This window comes from Papio anubis, chromosome 7, assembly GCF_008728515.1.
Source record: "Papio anubis isolate 15944 chromosome 7, Panubis1.0, whole genome shotgun sequence".
Taxonomy (NCBI): domain Eukaryota; kingdom Metazoa; phylum Chordata; class Mammalia; order Primates; family Cercopithecidae; genus Papio; species Papio anubis.
The window spans coordinates 12,498,576-12,514,811 of NC_044982.1; the positions used below are offsets into that span (position 1 = coordinate 12,498,576).

General features: G+C 42.3%; 1 protein-coding gene across 2 annotated transcripts in view; it reads left to right on the forward strand.

Moving 5' to 3' along the window:
• DDX24 (DEAD-box helicase 24) overlaps positions 1-16,236 on the forward strand; it is a 29,429-nt gene that overhangs the window by 9,884 nt on the left and 3,309 nt on the right. The window contains exons 3-7 of one of the 2 annotated variants that reach the window (XM_003902205.5): positions 7,850-8,374; positions 9,398-9,551; positions 9,842-10,357; positions 12,567-12,642; positions 15,278-15,466. In XM_003902205.5, the coding sequence (XP_003902254.1) occupies positions 7,850-8,374; positions 9,398-9,551; positions 9,842-10,357; positions 12,567-12,642; positions 15,278-15,466 (1,460 nt within the window). Of the gene's footprint in view, positions 1-7,849; positions 8,375-9,397; positions 9,552-9,841; positions 10,358-12,566; positions 12,643-13,515; positions 15,087-15,277; positions 15,467-16,236 lie in introns of those variants that run through there. The other variant, XM_021941516.2, reaches the window with a different exon arrangement.

The window sequence follows — 16,236 nt, forward strand, 5'->3', positions numbered from 1 at the left end:
GCCAATGTCCAGAAGGGGTTGTCCAGTGTTATTTTCTGGAATTTATATAGTTTCAGGTCTTAGGTTTAAGTCCTTAATCCATCTTGAGTGGATTTTTGTATAACGTGAGAGATGAGGATCCAGTTTCATTCTCCTATAGGTGGCTAACTAGTTATCCCAGCACCATTTGTTGAAAAGGGTATCTTTTCCCCACTTTATGTTTTTGTTTGCTTTGTCGAAGATCAGTTGGCTGTAAGTATTTGGGTTTATTTTTGGGTTCTCTATTCTGTTTTATTGGTCTTTGTGCCTATTTTTATACCAGTATCACTCTGTTTTGGTGACTATGGCCTTATAGTATAGTTTGAAATCAGGTAGTGTGATGCTTCCAGATTTGTTCTTTTTGCTTAGTCTTGTTTTGGCTATGCAAGCTCTTTTTTAGTTCCGTATGAATTTTAGAATTGTTTTTTCTAATTCTGTGAAGAATGATGGTGGTATTTTGAAGGTATTGCATTGAATTTGTAGATTGCTTTTGGCAATAGAGTCATTTTCACAATATTGATGTTACCCATCCATGAGCATGGGATGTGTTTCCATTCATTTCTGTCATCTGTGATTTCCTTCAACAGTGTTTTGTAGTTTTCCTTGTGGAGATCTTTTGATTCCTTTGTTACATTCCTAAGCATTTGGGGTTTTTTTTTGGCAACTATTTTAAAAGGGATCGAGTTCTTGATTTGATTCTCCACTTGGTTGCTGTTGATGTATAGAAAAGCTACTGATTTGTGTACATTAATCTTGTATCGGAAACTTTGCTGAATTATGAGTTCTGGGAGCTTTCTGGAGGAGTCCTTAGGATTTTCAAGGTAAACGATCATATCGTCAGCAAACAGTGCCAGTTTGACTTCCTCTTTACTGATTTGGATGCCCTTTATTTTTTTCTCTTGTCTGATTGCTCTGGCTAGGACTTCTAGGACAGTGTTGAAGAGGAGTGATGGGAGTGGGCATCCTTGTCTTGTTCCAGTTCTCAGAGGGAATGCTTTCAACTTTTTCCCGTTCAGTATTATGTTGGCTGTGGGTTTGTCGTAGAAGGCTTTTATTACATTAAGGTGTGTCCCTTGTATGCAGATTTTGCTGAGAGTTTTAATTGTAAAGGGATGCTGGATTTTGTCTGATGCTTTTTCTGCATCCATTGGGATCATGTGATTTTGGTTTTTAACTCTGCTTACATGGTATAACACATTTATTGACTTGCATATGTTAAACCATCCCCGCATCCCTGGCATGAAACCCACTTGATCATGGTGGATTAACTTTTTGATATGTTGTTGAATTTGGTTAGTTAGTATTTTGTTAAGGATTTTAGGATCTATGTTCATCAGGGATATCGGTCTGTAGTTTTCTTTTTTGGTTGTGTCCTTTCCTGGTTTTGGTATTAGGGTGATGCTGGCTTCATAGAATGAATTAGGGAGGGTTCCTTCTTTCTCTATCTTGTAGAATAGTGTCAAAAGGATTGGGAACAGTTCTTCTTTGAATGTCTGGTAGAATTCTACTGCAAAACCTTCTGGTGCTGGACTTGTTTTTGTTGGTAGTTTTTAAATTACCATTTCAGTCTTGCTGGTTGTTATTGGTCTGTTCAGGGTATCTGATTCTTCCTGACTTAAGCTAGGAGGGTTGTTTTTTTTCCAGGAATTTATCCATCTCTTCTAGGTTTTCTAGTTTATCTATGTGAAGGTGTTCATAGTAGCCTCGAATGATCTTTTGTAATTTCAGTAGTGTCAGTTGTAATAGCTCCTGTTTCGTTTTTTAGTGAGGTTATTTTGATTTTCTCTCTTCTTTCTTAGTTAATCTTGCTAATGGTCTATCAATTTTATTTATCTTTTCAAAGAACCAACTTTTTGTTTCATTTATCTTTTGTTTGTTTGTTTGTTTCAATTTCATTTAGTTCTGCTCTGATCTTGGTTATTTCCTTTCTTCTATTGGGTTTGGGTTTGGTTTGTTCTTGTTTCTCTAGCTCCTTGAAGTGTGACCTTAGATTGCCTGTTTGTGCTCTTTCAGACTTACTGATGTAGCCATTTAGGGCTATGAACTTTCCTCTTAGTGTCACCTTTGCTGTATCCTAGAGGTTTTGATATGTTGTGTCGTTATTGTCATTCAGTTTGAAGAATTTTTAAATTTCCATCTTGATTTCGTTTTTGACCCAATGCTCATTCAGGAGCAGGTTATTTAATTTTCATGTATTTGCATGGTTTTGAAGGTTCCTTTTAGAGTTGATTTCCAGTTTTATTCCACTGTGGTCTGAGAGAGTGCTTGATGTCATTTCACTTTTCTTAAATTTATTGAGGCTCGTTTTATGGCCTGTCATATGGTCTGTCTTGGAGAAAATTCCATGCACTGTTGAATAGAAGTGTATTCTGCGGTTGTTGGATGAAATGTTCTGTATATATCTGTTAAGTCCATTTGTTCCAAGGTGTAGTTTAAATCCATTGTTTCTTTGTTGACTTTCTGTCTTGATGACCTGTCTAGTGCTGTCAGTGGAGTATTGAAGTCCACCACTATTATTGTGTTGCTGTCTGTCTCATTTCTTGGGTTTGTTAGTAATTGTTTTGTAAATTTGTGAGCTCCAGTGTTAGGTGCATATATGTTTAGGATTGTGATATTTTCCTGTTGGACAAGGCCTTTTGCCATTATATAATGTCCCTCTTTGTCTGTTTTAAGCACTGTTGCTTTACAGTTTGTTTTGTCTAATATAAGAATAGCTACCTCTGCTTGCTTTTGGTGTCCATTTGCATGAAATGCCTTTTTCCACCCTTTTACTTTAAGTTTTATGTGAGTCCTTATGTGTTAGATGAGTCTCCTGAAGGCAGCAGATAGTTGGTTGATGAGTTCTTATCCATTCTGCAGTTCTTTATCTTTTAAGTGGAGCATATAGGCCATTTCCATTCAGTGTTAGTATTGAAATGTGAGGTACCCTTGCGTTCATCATGCTCTTTGTTGCCTGTGTACTTTAGTTTTGTTTTTTCTTTTTACTTTTTAACTTGTATTTCTGCGTCCTGTGTGATTTTTACTTTATACTTTAAAGAGGTTGTTCTGATTTGATATATTTCCAGGGTTTGTTTCAAGATTTAGAGCTCCTTTTAGCAGTTCTTATTATAGTGGTGGCTTGGTAAATGGCAAATTCTCTCAGCATTTGTTTATCTGAAAGTGGTTGTTTATTTTGTGTATCTTTCCTTCATATATGATGCTTAGTTTTGCTGGATACAAAATTCTTGGTTGAAGATTGTTTTGTTTGAGGAGGTTGAAGATAGGGCCCCAGTCCCTTCTAGCTTGTAGGGTTTCTCCTGAGATGTCTGCTGTTAATCAAATAGGTTTTCCTTTATAGGTTATCTGGTGCTTCTGTGTCACAGCTCGTAAAATTCTTTCCTTCATCTTAACTTTGTATAACCTGATGACAATGTGCCTAGGCGAAGATCTTTTTGCAGTGAATTTCCCAGGTGTTCTTTGTGCTTCTTTTATTTGGATATCTAGGTCTCTAGCAAGGCTGGAGAAGTTTTCCTCAATTATTCTCCCAAATATGTTTTCCAAGCTTTTGGCATTCTCTTCTTCCTCAGGTATACCAATTATTCTTAGGTTTGGTCATTTAACATAATCCCAGACTTCTTAGAGCCTTTGTTCATTTTTTCTTATTCTTTTTTCTTTGTCTTTCTTGGATTGGGTTAATTTGAAGACCTTGTCTTTGAGCTCTGAATTTCTTCTACTTGTTCAGTTCTATTGCTGAGACTTTCCACAGCATTTCGCATTTCTAAAAGTATGTCCAGAATTTCCTTTTTATTGTTCTGCCTTTATGTATTTCCTCGAATATTTCTCCCTCCACTTCTTGTATCATTTTTTGGATTTCCTTGCATTGAGGCTTTACCTTTCTCTGGTCCCTCCCTGATTAGCTTAATAACTAACATCCTGAATTCTTTTTCAGGTAAGTCAGGGATTTCTTCTTGGTTTGGATCCATTGCTGGTGAACTAGTGTGATTTTTTTTTTTGGTGGGGGGTGGTGTTGAAGAGCCCCGTTTTGTCATATTACCAGGGTTGGTTTTCTGGTTCCTTCTCATTTGGTAGGCTCTTTCAGAGGGAAGGTCTAGGGCTGAAGGCTGTTATTCAGGTTCTTTTGTCCCATGGGGTGTTCCCTTGATGTAGTACTCTCCCCCTTTTCCTATGGATGTGGCTTCCTGTGAGCCAAACTGCAGTGATTGTTGTCTGTCTTCTGGGTCAAGCCACCCAGCAAGCCTACCCGGCTCTGGGCTAGTACTGGGGGTTGTCTGCACAGAGTCCTGTGATGTTAACCGGCTATGGGGATCTCAGCCATGGATACCAGCGCTTGCTCCAGTGGAGATGGCAGAGGATGCATTGTACTCTGTGAGGGTCCTTAGCTTTGGTAGTTTAATGCTCTATTTTTATGTTGGTTGGCCTCCTGCCAGGAGGTGGCACTTTCCAGAAAGCATCAGCTATAGTGTGGAGAGGGACCAGCGGTGGGTGGGGCCCTAGAACTCCCAAGATTATATGCCCTTTGTCTTCCGCCACCAAGGTGGATAGGGAAGGACCGTCAGGTGGGGGCAGGTCTACGCCTGCTCAGACTTTCCTTGGGTGGGTCTTGCTGTGGCTGTTTTGGGGATGGGGGTAAGATTCCCAGGTCACTGGAGTTGTGTACCTAGGAGGATTATGGCTACCTCTGGTGAGTCATGCAGGTTGTCAGGGAAATGGGGGAAAGCCGGCAGTCACAGGCCTCACCCAGCTCCCAGCTCCCTCACAAACTGAAGGGCAGGTCTCACTCCCACCATATCTTCCCCAACAGCCCCTGTCTGTTTCCAGGGGGAGGGCTTGAAAACTTGCCCAAGGCTATCCACTTTCCAGCTGTGAAAGAAAAGGGCTTTAGTTCTTCCCCTGCCTGTGAAGTCTGGATTCCTGCCCTCCCCCCAAGTTCTGGCCAGGAGGCTTCTGGTCCTCTTCAGATTGTTACATCAAATTGTTACAGAGTTTGGCTACAGAATGCCTTCTTTCTGTGGAGTTTTACCCCCTGCTCCTCTGGCCACCCGCTAAATGGATCCCTGTGGTGCCAGGCAGGAATGGGCTGCTTGGGGACCCAGCGAGCTCCCAGGGCCTTTCTGCTGCTTCCTCTACCCCTGTATTTCGCTCAGCTCTCTAACTTGACTCAGGTTCAGGTAAAGTCAGAAACTTCTCCCGCAAACGGACCTTCAGCTTCTCCAGTGGGGATGTGCGTTTGGGAGAGGAGGGTCTCCCTCCTCTCCGCATTTGGGGCACTCACAGTATTTGGGGGTCTCCTGGGTCCTGCAGGAGCAGTCCACTTCCTTCAGAGGGTCTGTGGGTCTTCTTGGGATTACTGGTTTGTTCTTGCAGTCAATCTGGAGCTAAAAGTCACAGTGCAAGCCTCCGCTTACTGCTCTTTCAGGAGCTGCAATCTAGTCCTGCCTCCTGGGAGCCACATCAATGGTTGGGTTTAAATCTGTTACTTTTCTATTAGTCCCAGCTCTTCTTCGTTTCCTTCTTTGGCACTGAATTGTGTGTGTGTGTATGTGTGTGTGAATTCTGTTCAATTCAGGCACTATCTACCTAGAGTTAGTGTCATTCCTTACAGGTTAAGGGCTCAGCTCACAAGGTTGCCCCCATTAATGATGCTCATCACAAATACTGGTACTTCTGATCAGCTTGGCTACAAATTGGGTATTCCCACAACACCTTCCTCAGGTTCAGCACTTTGCTATGCCTGACAGAACTCAGGGAAACACTTTACTTGCATTTAACAATTTATTATAAAAGATGTAACTGAGAAACAGCCAGATGGATGAGATGACTAGGGAAGGGTATGGGGCGGGGTTGGAAGTCAGGAGAGATAGGGCATGGAGTTTCCATCGTCCCTGGGGGGACCACCCAGGAATCTCTCCGAACTCCATTGTTTAGAGATTTTGTGGAGTTTCCATTGCATAGGCATGATTGATAATTGATTAAATCATTGGTTGTTAGTGACTGAGCTCAGTCTCCAGTCCCTTCTTCCCTCCCTGAAGGTTATTGGGGAGAGGCAGCTGAAAGTCTCACAAGGTTTTATATCAGCAACTGAGGACTAAGACCAAATATTTCAACAAAAGATGCTCCTATCACTCAGAAAGTTACAAGGCTCTTAGAAGCACTGTGTCAAGAACTAGGGACAGAGACTATTATATATATATATATGTATATGCATAGATACCATTTTATCTTTTTTGTTGTCTTATTAGCTATAATTCTTATGTCTTTTTAGTGATTGTTTTGGGGTTCATAGTATATATCTTTAATTTTATTATAGTTTACCTTCAAGTAATTTACTACTTCACGTACAACATAAGAATCTTACAAGAATATATTTGTTTCTCTCCTCCTTTGTGGTTTTTGTTGTATACTTCGTATGTTTTAGAGATTCCAGAATACATTTTTATTATCTTTGCTTTAAACAATTGTTTTTAAAGATGTTTAAATAAGAAAAATAAGGGGTTTTGGGTTTTTGTTTGTTTTTAGAGACAGTGTCTCCCTCTGTCACCCATGCTAGAGTGCAGTGGCATGATCATGGCTCACTGCAGCCTCAACCTCCCGTGCTCAAACAATCCTCCTGCCTCAGTCTCCCAAGTTATGAAGACTACAGGAGTGTGCCACCATGTCTGGCAATTTTTTTTAAAGATAGGAGTCTTACTATGTTGCCCAGGCTGGTCTTGATCCTCCCACCTAGACCTTCCAAAGTGTTGGGATTACAGGCATGAGCCACCATGCCTGGCCATAAAAAGTTTTTAAATATTTACCTACGTAGTTACTGTTTCGGTTGCTCATTATTTCTTTGGGTACATCCAGATTTTCATTTTATATTATCTTTACAATTTCATGAAAGACTAATATTTCTGATCGCTCACATTTGCTGCTGGTGAATTATTTCAGGTTTTATATGCCTAAAGTCTTTATTTCACATTTTGTTTTGAGAGAGAATTTTGCTGGGTGTAGAGTTACAGATTGTCAGGGTTTTTTTTTTTTTTTTTTTTTTTTTGTCTTTAGGCATTCAAATAAAAAATATTGCTACACTGTCTTCTGGCTTTTAGTTGTTTCTGATAAAAAGTCTGCTGTTCTTCTTATCGAGAGTTTTATGTGTTTTTGCTCTCTTTTTTCCTTATAGTATCTTATTTTTGTGTGTGTGGTAATTTTTTACTGAGAGCTGCTTGTTTCCTTTGCAAATTGTGAAAATTTTTGGAGATCTATAATAATGGTTTCTCCCTTGAGAAAGCATTTATTGGCTTCTGCCTAGGGCATTATCACTTTGGAACTTCTTTAAATTCTCAGCCTGAGATGTTTTGTTTTAACCACCCAGATGATTTGGACTCTGTGTACATTCAAAGACCAGTTTGAAAATGTTCAGACATAGACAAAAGTTTTATATTTACGTTTTCTGAAAACTTGAGAAAATTTTCTTTTACTCCCTCCTTTCTCACCAAAGAAAAGTCTTGGGAAAGTGTTGTGTAGATTACTGCTTCCCACTCCTCACAAAAACAACACATACACCCAAAACTTGCCCTTTATCTCTTTATTTTTTCATTTCTTGGACATTTGTAATTCATTACTGGTGACCTAAGACCTCAGTGCTAGCCTGCCATACTTTTTTTCCTCAGTTTCTAATTTACTTGTGCCTTCTGGTTCCATCTGGGGAAATCTGTGTAGAGTGGAGGAGCTTTGGGTCAGTCAGGGTGGCACTTGGCTACCTTATTCTGTGCAAAAGAATGAATTCCAGACTAAAGTATGTTCATCTGTTGATTCACACTGTTTTTATTTTGTTTTGTTTTTTACTTTTAAGGAAGTGGGAAAACTCTTGCCTTTGCCATCCCAGTGATTCATGCAGTATTGCAGTGGCAGAAGAGGAATGCTGCCCCTCCTCCAAGTAACACTGACGCATCACCTAGAGAGACCAGAACTGAGGCCGGAGCTGAGACTGGATCACCAGGCAAGGCTGAAGCTGAGTCTGGAGCATTGCCTGATGATACTATAATTGAGAGTGAAGCACTGCCCAGTGATACTGCAGCCGAGGCCAGAGCCAAGACTGGAGGCACTGGCTCAGACCAGGCATTGCTCTTTGGTGACGATGATGCTGGTGAAGGGCCTTCTTCCCTGATCAGGGAGAAGCCTGTTCCCAAACAGAATGAGAATGAGGAGGAAAATCTTGATAAAGAGCAGACTGGAAATCTAAAACAAGAGTTGGATGACAAAAGCGCCACCTGTAAGGCATATCCAAAGCGTCCTCTGCTTGGACTGGTTCTGACTCCCACTCGAGAGCTGGCTGTCCAGGTCAAACAGCACATTGATGCTGTGGCCAGGTTTACAGGTGAGGTTTAGTTCCATTTAATAAATCCTTTCTAGGCAAATCCCAAATGCTCATTGGTAAAGATGAATGAGCTGTGGCTCCTGCCCTCTAGGGTAAGCCATTCTCATCTGTGAGCCAGACAATTAAGCCCTAGAGAAAATTGATTGAGTGACATTTTTTCAGTTCCCTCAAGGGTAATACATAGTTGGTGCCATTGTAGATGCATAGGAAATTTATTGGATACAGTAGATGCTCAGGGCAGGGATTAGCAAACTGTCTGGTTTTGTAAATAAAGTTTTACTGGAATACACCCACACCCATTTGGTTTTATATTGTCTGTGGTTAGTTTTGTACTACAAAGGGGAAGTTGAATAGAGTTAATAGTTGTGACAGAGACCATCTGGCCTATGAGGCCAGTAATGTTTACTAGTAACCCTTTCAGAAAAAGTTGGCTGATCCCTGCTATAAGCAAGTTAGGATTTAATTCTCTCAGGGAATTCACTCTGGGAAGGTCTTCACTCTGGGAATTTTAATTTTATAATAGAAGCAGTTAATTACCAAATTGTTACTATTGCTAAGCCCTTTACCTGTATGATACTATGAGAACTTCTCCATCAGAGAAGAAGACAACAGGGCATTAGAGGACCTTTCAGAATAATTATAATTGAGGGAAATAGGAGAGGTATAGCACAGCTGCAGCTCATATTCCCCCCAGCATTATGGTGCACCAGTGCTCAGTTTTCCCAGAGCTTTGGAGGTAAGCATACCTAGGTTCAAATTCATCCTCTTTGGTGTGGTTGGAGGGGAGGGAGCAGAAAAGAAATGAGGTTGAAGAAGTAGGGCCCAGATCACAGAAGACAGAAGACTTGGTAAGCCCTGTAGGAGTGGCACCAACAGTCTGGCCAGGCCTGCTCTTTTAGCAATGCTCTAGAGCATTACACTGTGCTGATGACTGTCTCTGGTAATCTGGGGTGCCTGTGTCAGCCATGTGAGAAAATGATCACCCAGACTGAATGAGTGTCCCTTATGTTTTCTGTCCCATAGGAATTAAAACTGCTATTTTGGTTGGTGGAATGTCCACGCAGAAACAGCAGAGGATGCTGAGCCGTCGTCCTGAGATTGTGGTTGCCACTCCAGGCCGGCTGTGGGAATTAATTAAAGAAAAGCATTATCATTTGAGGAACCTTCGGCAGCTCAGGTAATAGATGGTACTTCTCTTTTCCCCCTCACTGCCTTTTCTGAAATGAGCTTCAGGTGACGTGGTGTGGGCAATGCCTTCTTCCCATTGCAGAATGCCATGGTGTGGTATCATCCAGACCCTGGCCTTTAGAAAGCCAAGAGTGCATGAGGGAGAGTAGTTGAGGCCCCGATGTGGTGGTGGTAGTGTGGTGTGTGTGTGTGTGTGTGTAGGATGAGAGTAGGGTGTGCTGTAGATGATTCCTCTTAACCTGCTACTGACTGATGATATGGGTCTCTCTGGATCTGCAGGTGCCTGGTGGTGGATGAGGCTGACCGGATGGTTGAGAAAGGTCATTTTGCTGAGCTCTCACAGTTGCTAGAGATGCTCAATGACTCCCAATACAACCCAAAGAGACAAACGCTTGTTTTTTCTGCCACGCTCACCCTGGTGCATCAGGCTCCTGCTCGAATCCTTCATAAGAAGCACACCAAGAAAATGGACAAGACAGCCAAACTTGACCTTCTTATGCAGAAAATTGGCATGAGGGGCAAGCCCAAGGTCATTGACCTCACAAGGAATGAGGCCACGGTGGAGACGCTAACAGAGACCAAGATCCATTGTGAGACTGATGAGAAAGACTTCTACTTGTACTACTTCCTGATGCAGTATCCAGGCCGCAGCTTAGTGTTTGCCAACAGCATCTCCTGCATCAAACGCCTCTCTGGGCTCCTCAAAGTCCTTGATATCATGCCCTTGACCCTACATGCCTGTATGCACCAGAAGCAGAGGCTCAGAAACCTGGAGCAGTTTGCCCGTCTGGAAGAGTAAGTTAGGACTGTCCCCAGAGGCTTAACCTCTAGTTAGTTACTGGGGTAAAAGGGGTCAGGATGGTGGGGAAATGGTAGAAAAGCCACCTTCTGTCATAGGGGCCTTATCTCAGTAGTAGGTAGCCTTTTTTTTTTTTTGCACAGCATTTGGCAAGGTTACTCTTTTAGTGGATTTTGTTGCTGTTAAATGCCATACAGAAGCTTCAATACTAATGAATATGGGTGACAATACATAATATTGAATATATAGACAATAGATTAGGTCCTATGCTGGCACTTCAGATTCAGAATCACATTCAGTTACTCTCCTAACATCCTTAAGAGGAAGCAGAATAGATTCATGGTTAAGAGCACAGATCCTGGAACCAGAATGCCTGAAATCAAATCCTAGCTGTGTCACTCCTTAGGTGGTCAAGTTATTTAACTTCTCTGTAATTTAATTTTCTCATTTTGGGGATAATAATAGAACCCATTATAGGGTTGTTATGAGGATTAAGTGATTATAAATTCATGCATGTAAAGTATTTAGAACAGTCTCTAGCATATAGTATATGTATATTGCTAAATGTTAGCTTTAATAATTTCTTCTTCTATTACTACTTATTACCATTATCACTATTCTCATTTATAGATGAAGAAATGAGGTCTAGAAAAGCCGATCAGTCTGCCCAAGGTTTCTCTGCCTGGAAGTGGTAGAACTAGGCCTCAGACAAGCCTGTTGGACCTCAGAGCCCATGCTGTGTCTTATTCCTGATGTCTTTGTCCATCTGCCTTTGGACCAGGCTGATGCTCAGGGAATGGGGTCCAGATTGTCAAGATGAGGGCCTGGGAAGTTGAGGCAGACTATAAAGTGTCCTTTGCTAGTGTTTTGTCAGGTCACAGGGTAGTTAGTTTTTAGAACAAGTGTTTGATTTACTTGTTTTAAAAAATTGGTAAGTAGTATCAGTGGTTTACTGAGATTAGCTTAGAACAAGGCTTGGCAAACTATAGCCCTCATGCCAAATCTTCTTCCTTGCTGCCTTTTTTTTTTCCTTTTTGAGATGGGGTCTTGCTGTGTTGCCCAGGTTAGACTTGAACTCACGGGCTCAAACAATCCCACCTTAGCATCCTAAGTAGCTAGGACTACCAATGCATGCCATCACACCTGGCTGCCGCCTGTTTTTTTAGTAGATGTTTTACTGGAACACAGCAAGACGCATTTATGTATTGTCAGTATCTGCTTTTGCGACAGAGTTGAATAGTTGCCATGGAGACTGTGTTGTTCACAAAGCTGGAAATGCTCTCTGGCTCTTTACAGAAAAAGTGTGCTGATCTTGACCCAGAGCAGTAGTTTAATGTTTTACAAACTAGGATTTGCATTGCGTTTCCCGGCCTCAGCTCAGAAATGCAGGGAGTGAGGATCCTGAAGGGCCAGAATCTTATGTTTTGAAGCACCTCAAGTACTTTTGACTTTCCATGAACCACACATTGAGAAACATCATCCAACACATTTATCAAGTGATTACAATGAACCAGAGGTTGTTTCTATGTGGTGGTTATACAGCAGTGAGTAATGCAAAGTCCTTGCTCTCATGGAGCTTACATTCTAGTAGAGGGAGATAATAAATTGCAAAGTAAGTCCACAGTGTACCAAGTGATCCTAAGAAGTAAGTCGAGCAAGGGTTGGAGAAAAGGGATTGGGTATGTGTGGTCAGGGAGGCTTCTCTGATGAAGTGAAAATTGAGCAGAGAGCTGAAGAAAGTAATAAAGTGAGTCATATGGATATTTGAGGTAAGACCCTTTAAGGCCTAAGGAGTAGCAAGTGCAAAGGCTTGGAGGTGAGAGCATGCTTGGTTTGTTTGGGGAAGAACAAGGAAGTCTGTGCCACTGGGAGGAGAGGGTGATAGGATAGGAGGTCACTGACCCAGAATATGTATGGCCTCATTTAACTCACTGGAGGGAGTTTTTTTTATCATTGCAGAGTATGGCATGTTAGTTGGGGTCAGTGAGTCCCAAATTTGGATCCAGACTCCACAACTGAATAGCCATGTACATACCTTGGGAAGTTAATCTCTCGGAGCCTCAGTTTTTTTGCAAAAGGGTATAGAAGTGATATCTTACAGAGTATTGGTAAGGACTGTAATGTTTAGGATGCTCAGCAGTTGGTAAGAATTTGATTAAAGATAGCTGTTAGTTATTATTAATAAGCTTTCTCTCTCTACCCCAGCTGTGTTCTCTTGGCAACAGATGTGGCAGCTCGGGGTCTGGATATTCCTAAAGTCCAGCATGTCATCCATTACCAGGTAGGGGCATCTGAAAATGTATATGCATCTGCCTGCATTGAATCGGGAAATTTTAAGGCAAAGGTTGGGGGAGGGAGGAGGAATTGTTGGTTCTAAGGCTCTTGCATCAGAGAATACCACTGGCATCGAGTGCCCACTACTCCCATTTTTGGAACACTGCTGAGATTTGGTTTCCAGAGAACCTTGCTTTGTCTGATGTCAAGCAACCCTTCTCTCCAAGCTACTTGATATTGTCAGGTTAGAGTCTTAGTTTTTTCTGTGAAATGGGCATAAGTTAAGCTTGTAATTGGTTACCCTGATGTAGAGAAGTATGAATAGAAGAGTGTGGTAGTTTAGATCTGAGCTCAAATCCCAGCTGTGTAACCTTGAACAAGTCATGTAATCTCTCTGTATCTCAGTTTTCTCATGTGTTAAATGGCAGTGAGTACCTGCTTCTTAGGGTTCTTATTGAGGTAAAATAAGTTACTAAGTATAAATAGCTTAAGAAGCCACCTGGCACATTGTAAGCACTTACTCATGTTAACTGCCATTGATAGGAGCAGTAATATTAGTTTGTGCATCTAGTGAATATCAGCATAAAGCTGTGGTTAGGAGTATGGGCACCGGAACCAGCCTGCCAGGCTTTGAATCCCCAGTCTGCTGCTTCATAGTTGGTTAGCGTTAGGCAAGTTATTTAGTACCTCTGGTTTCAGTGTCATCGTTTGTAAACTGGAAGTAACAATGCTAGCTATCCCATAGGGTTATCCTGAGAATTAAATTGAGCTGATGCTCATGAAGCTGGTAGCACAGTGTAAGTACTCAATAAATGGTAGCTGTTATGGCATTATTATTTTTTCTCTTTAATTCCTCTTTGTGCTTTTAAAAATCTTTTAGGCTGCTGTTTCAGTGAAACAACAAACTCAAAGTGCTTTTTCCCATTCTCTCACTTCACAACAACAATCAACACAGAAGACTTCTGTAACCAAACGTGTGGGCATTTTTCACCACATATCAAGCAGCAGCCTCCAGCTGGGTGTCCTCTTATTTAGTTTCATTTTCTGATGCTGTCTTCCTGGAGATGGCCTCTGATCCCACAAGATGTCCCTCCTCCCCGTGACCAGTCTATAAGTCGGGGCCTCTGGAACTTCTGACCAACCAGCTTCAAGTTGGGGTTCCCTTGACCCCCCTCTCCCCCCTCTTTGGGTTCAATTAATTTGCTACAGCAGCTCTCAGAACTAAAACACATTACCAGTTTATTATAGAGGATATTAGAAAGAATATAGATGGGGAGATGTATAGGCTGAGGTATAGGGGAAGGAGCATGGAGTTGCCATGCCCCTCCTGGGTACACCACCCTCCAGGAATGTCCACATATTCAGCTTATTCAAAAGTTCTCCAAACTCTGTCCTTTTGGGATATTTATGGAGACTTCATTGGGTAAGATGATTAATTAAACCATTGGCCTTTGGGTAGTAGCACTGAAAGTCCCAACCTTCTAATCCCGCCTTGGCCTTTCTGGTGACCAGCCCCCATCCTGAAACTACCTAGGGGGCTATCAGCCATCAGTCAATAGTTTGTCATTAGCTTACAAAAAGACATTACTTTTGAGATTCCTTTGCCAGGAAACAGGATGAAGAGCAAAAACATATTTCACTGTATCACAGGTGCTAATTTTGGTTTAGCAAATCTCTATAGTCTTCCCTTTTTTGGGGAAGGAGTTGGGTCAACCTTTGTGGAGTCAAGATGAATCAAATACAGTCCCAGCCCCTAAGAAGTATTGGATCCAGCAGAGGAGGTGAGATGACCACAGCCATAATTTAAGGCAGAAGGTATTAGAAAATTACCAAATACAATGGAAGAGAGGTAACTTCTAGTTTGGGAGGTTGGAAAGTACTTTTTAAAAGATGCCTGGCATTTAAGGGTGGAGAGGATTTGGACATGTAGAGGCATTAAAGGAAGGAGCAAAGAAATGGGCAGTGTTCAGGGGCACTTGACTCAGAGTGAAAAGAGGGGATGTGTTGGGAAAGGAATAGTTGCTGAGGCTGGAGGGGTAAGTTGGAGGCAAGTCATTAAAGGCCCTGAGTGTCAGGTTGAAGAGTTGGGCCTTTATCCTATAAGTAAAGAATGGCAAATCTCATTTCTAGAGCTCTTATGAACAGTTCATAGTGGCTGCTTAAAGTACTATATTGAAAAGGATACCTAGTTGTTATCTGGGCCCAGTGGAGAAGACTGTTGTGCTTGATTAATGGTGTGTGCCGGGGCTCAGTGGGTGTGTCAGCAACCATGCCACATTATCTATGGATAATATATATATAGGAGTAGAGACCATGTAACCCAGGGATTAACATGGTTTGTGGAGCTGGGCTGCTTAAATCCTGGATAAGAAGTGACTGCTGTGGTCTGGCTACATGGTCTTGAGGACCTGAACTAGGTTGAGGGGCATGGGAGGGGAGAGCCTACACAGTGAATGGGCTAAACCTGGGAACATTTTGAATGTGGGACTAAGAGAGGAGGGCTAGATTGCTCTACAATGCTGCAGAAGTTTCTACCTGCCTGGCTGGGAGGTAGGAGGGTCCGGTTTGGAGATGTGGCCCTGAGGAGAGGACCAGTGTTTGGCAGTGGCCATGTATTGATCTCCCAGTTCTTCCTGTGGCAGGTCCCACGTACCTCGGAGATTTATGTCCACCGAAGTGGTCGAACTGCTCGAGCTGCCAATGAAGGTCTCAGCCTGATGCTCATTGGGCCTGAGGATGTGATCAACTTTAAGAAGATTTACAAAACCCTCAAGAAAGATGAGGACATCCCGCTATTCCCTGTGCAGACAAAATACATGGACGTGGTCAAGGTAGAAAGCAAAGTTAAAACTCCAGTGTTAATGAAGAGATTGGGCTGCTCCCTTGCAGAGCACCTTGCTGTGGGACTCTGGCAGCAAAACCCTTGAAAACTAAGGAATGGTTCTGCCAACAGCTGAACAAGGAGACTTGTAGAAAGGATTGAGAGCAACATACCTGGGAAAAGAGAGAAAAGGGGAGTGACTGAAGGTGTGAGGCATTTTCTGCCTGAACCATTTCTTCCTTGTCTGGCCCTGAAGTCCCCCCTGCTCACCAGACAGTGCAGTGGTCATGGCTGCCTGGATATCCTGTCAGAGGGTTGTAGACAGTGTGGTTAGCATTTCTTGCTGAGGCAGATGCTACAGGTTTGGCACATCCCTGGAGCAGGTGCCAGTAAAGTCTGTCTTTTGGGTTTTAACTCAGCAAGTATTCCCCAAGTAGGTGCTGCTTACCGTGGGACACTGTATTAGTGACCAAAGTGGGGTGAGTTCTCCTTCCCAGAGGTTTGCCAGCTGTGAATAAAGTTCAGGTACAATGGAGCAGTGTGGAATTACTGGGCATATGGTTACATTGGGAGGAGAAGAGTTTCTGTCCCAGCTTCCTGCTGGCAAAGATGTGGAAGGGTACAGAGGAGGTGGAATTCCAGGAATTGAGGGAGCAAAAGCATGGCACAGTTCAAGGAATGTTGGCTTCTCTGGCTCAAAAGGAATATTAGCTATTTGGGGAAATAGGCTGGAGATAAGGCTGGAAAAGTGGAAATCAGAGAGAATTCCCATTAGTAAGG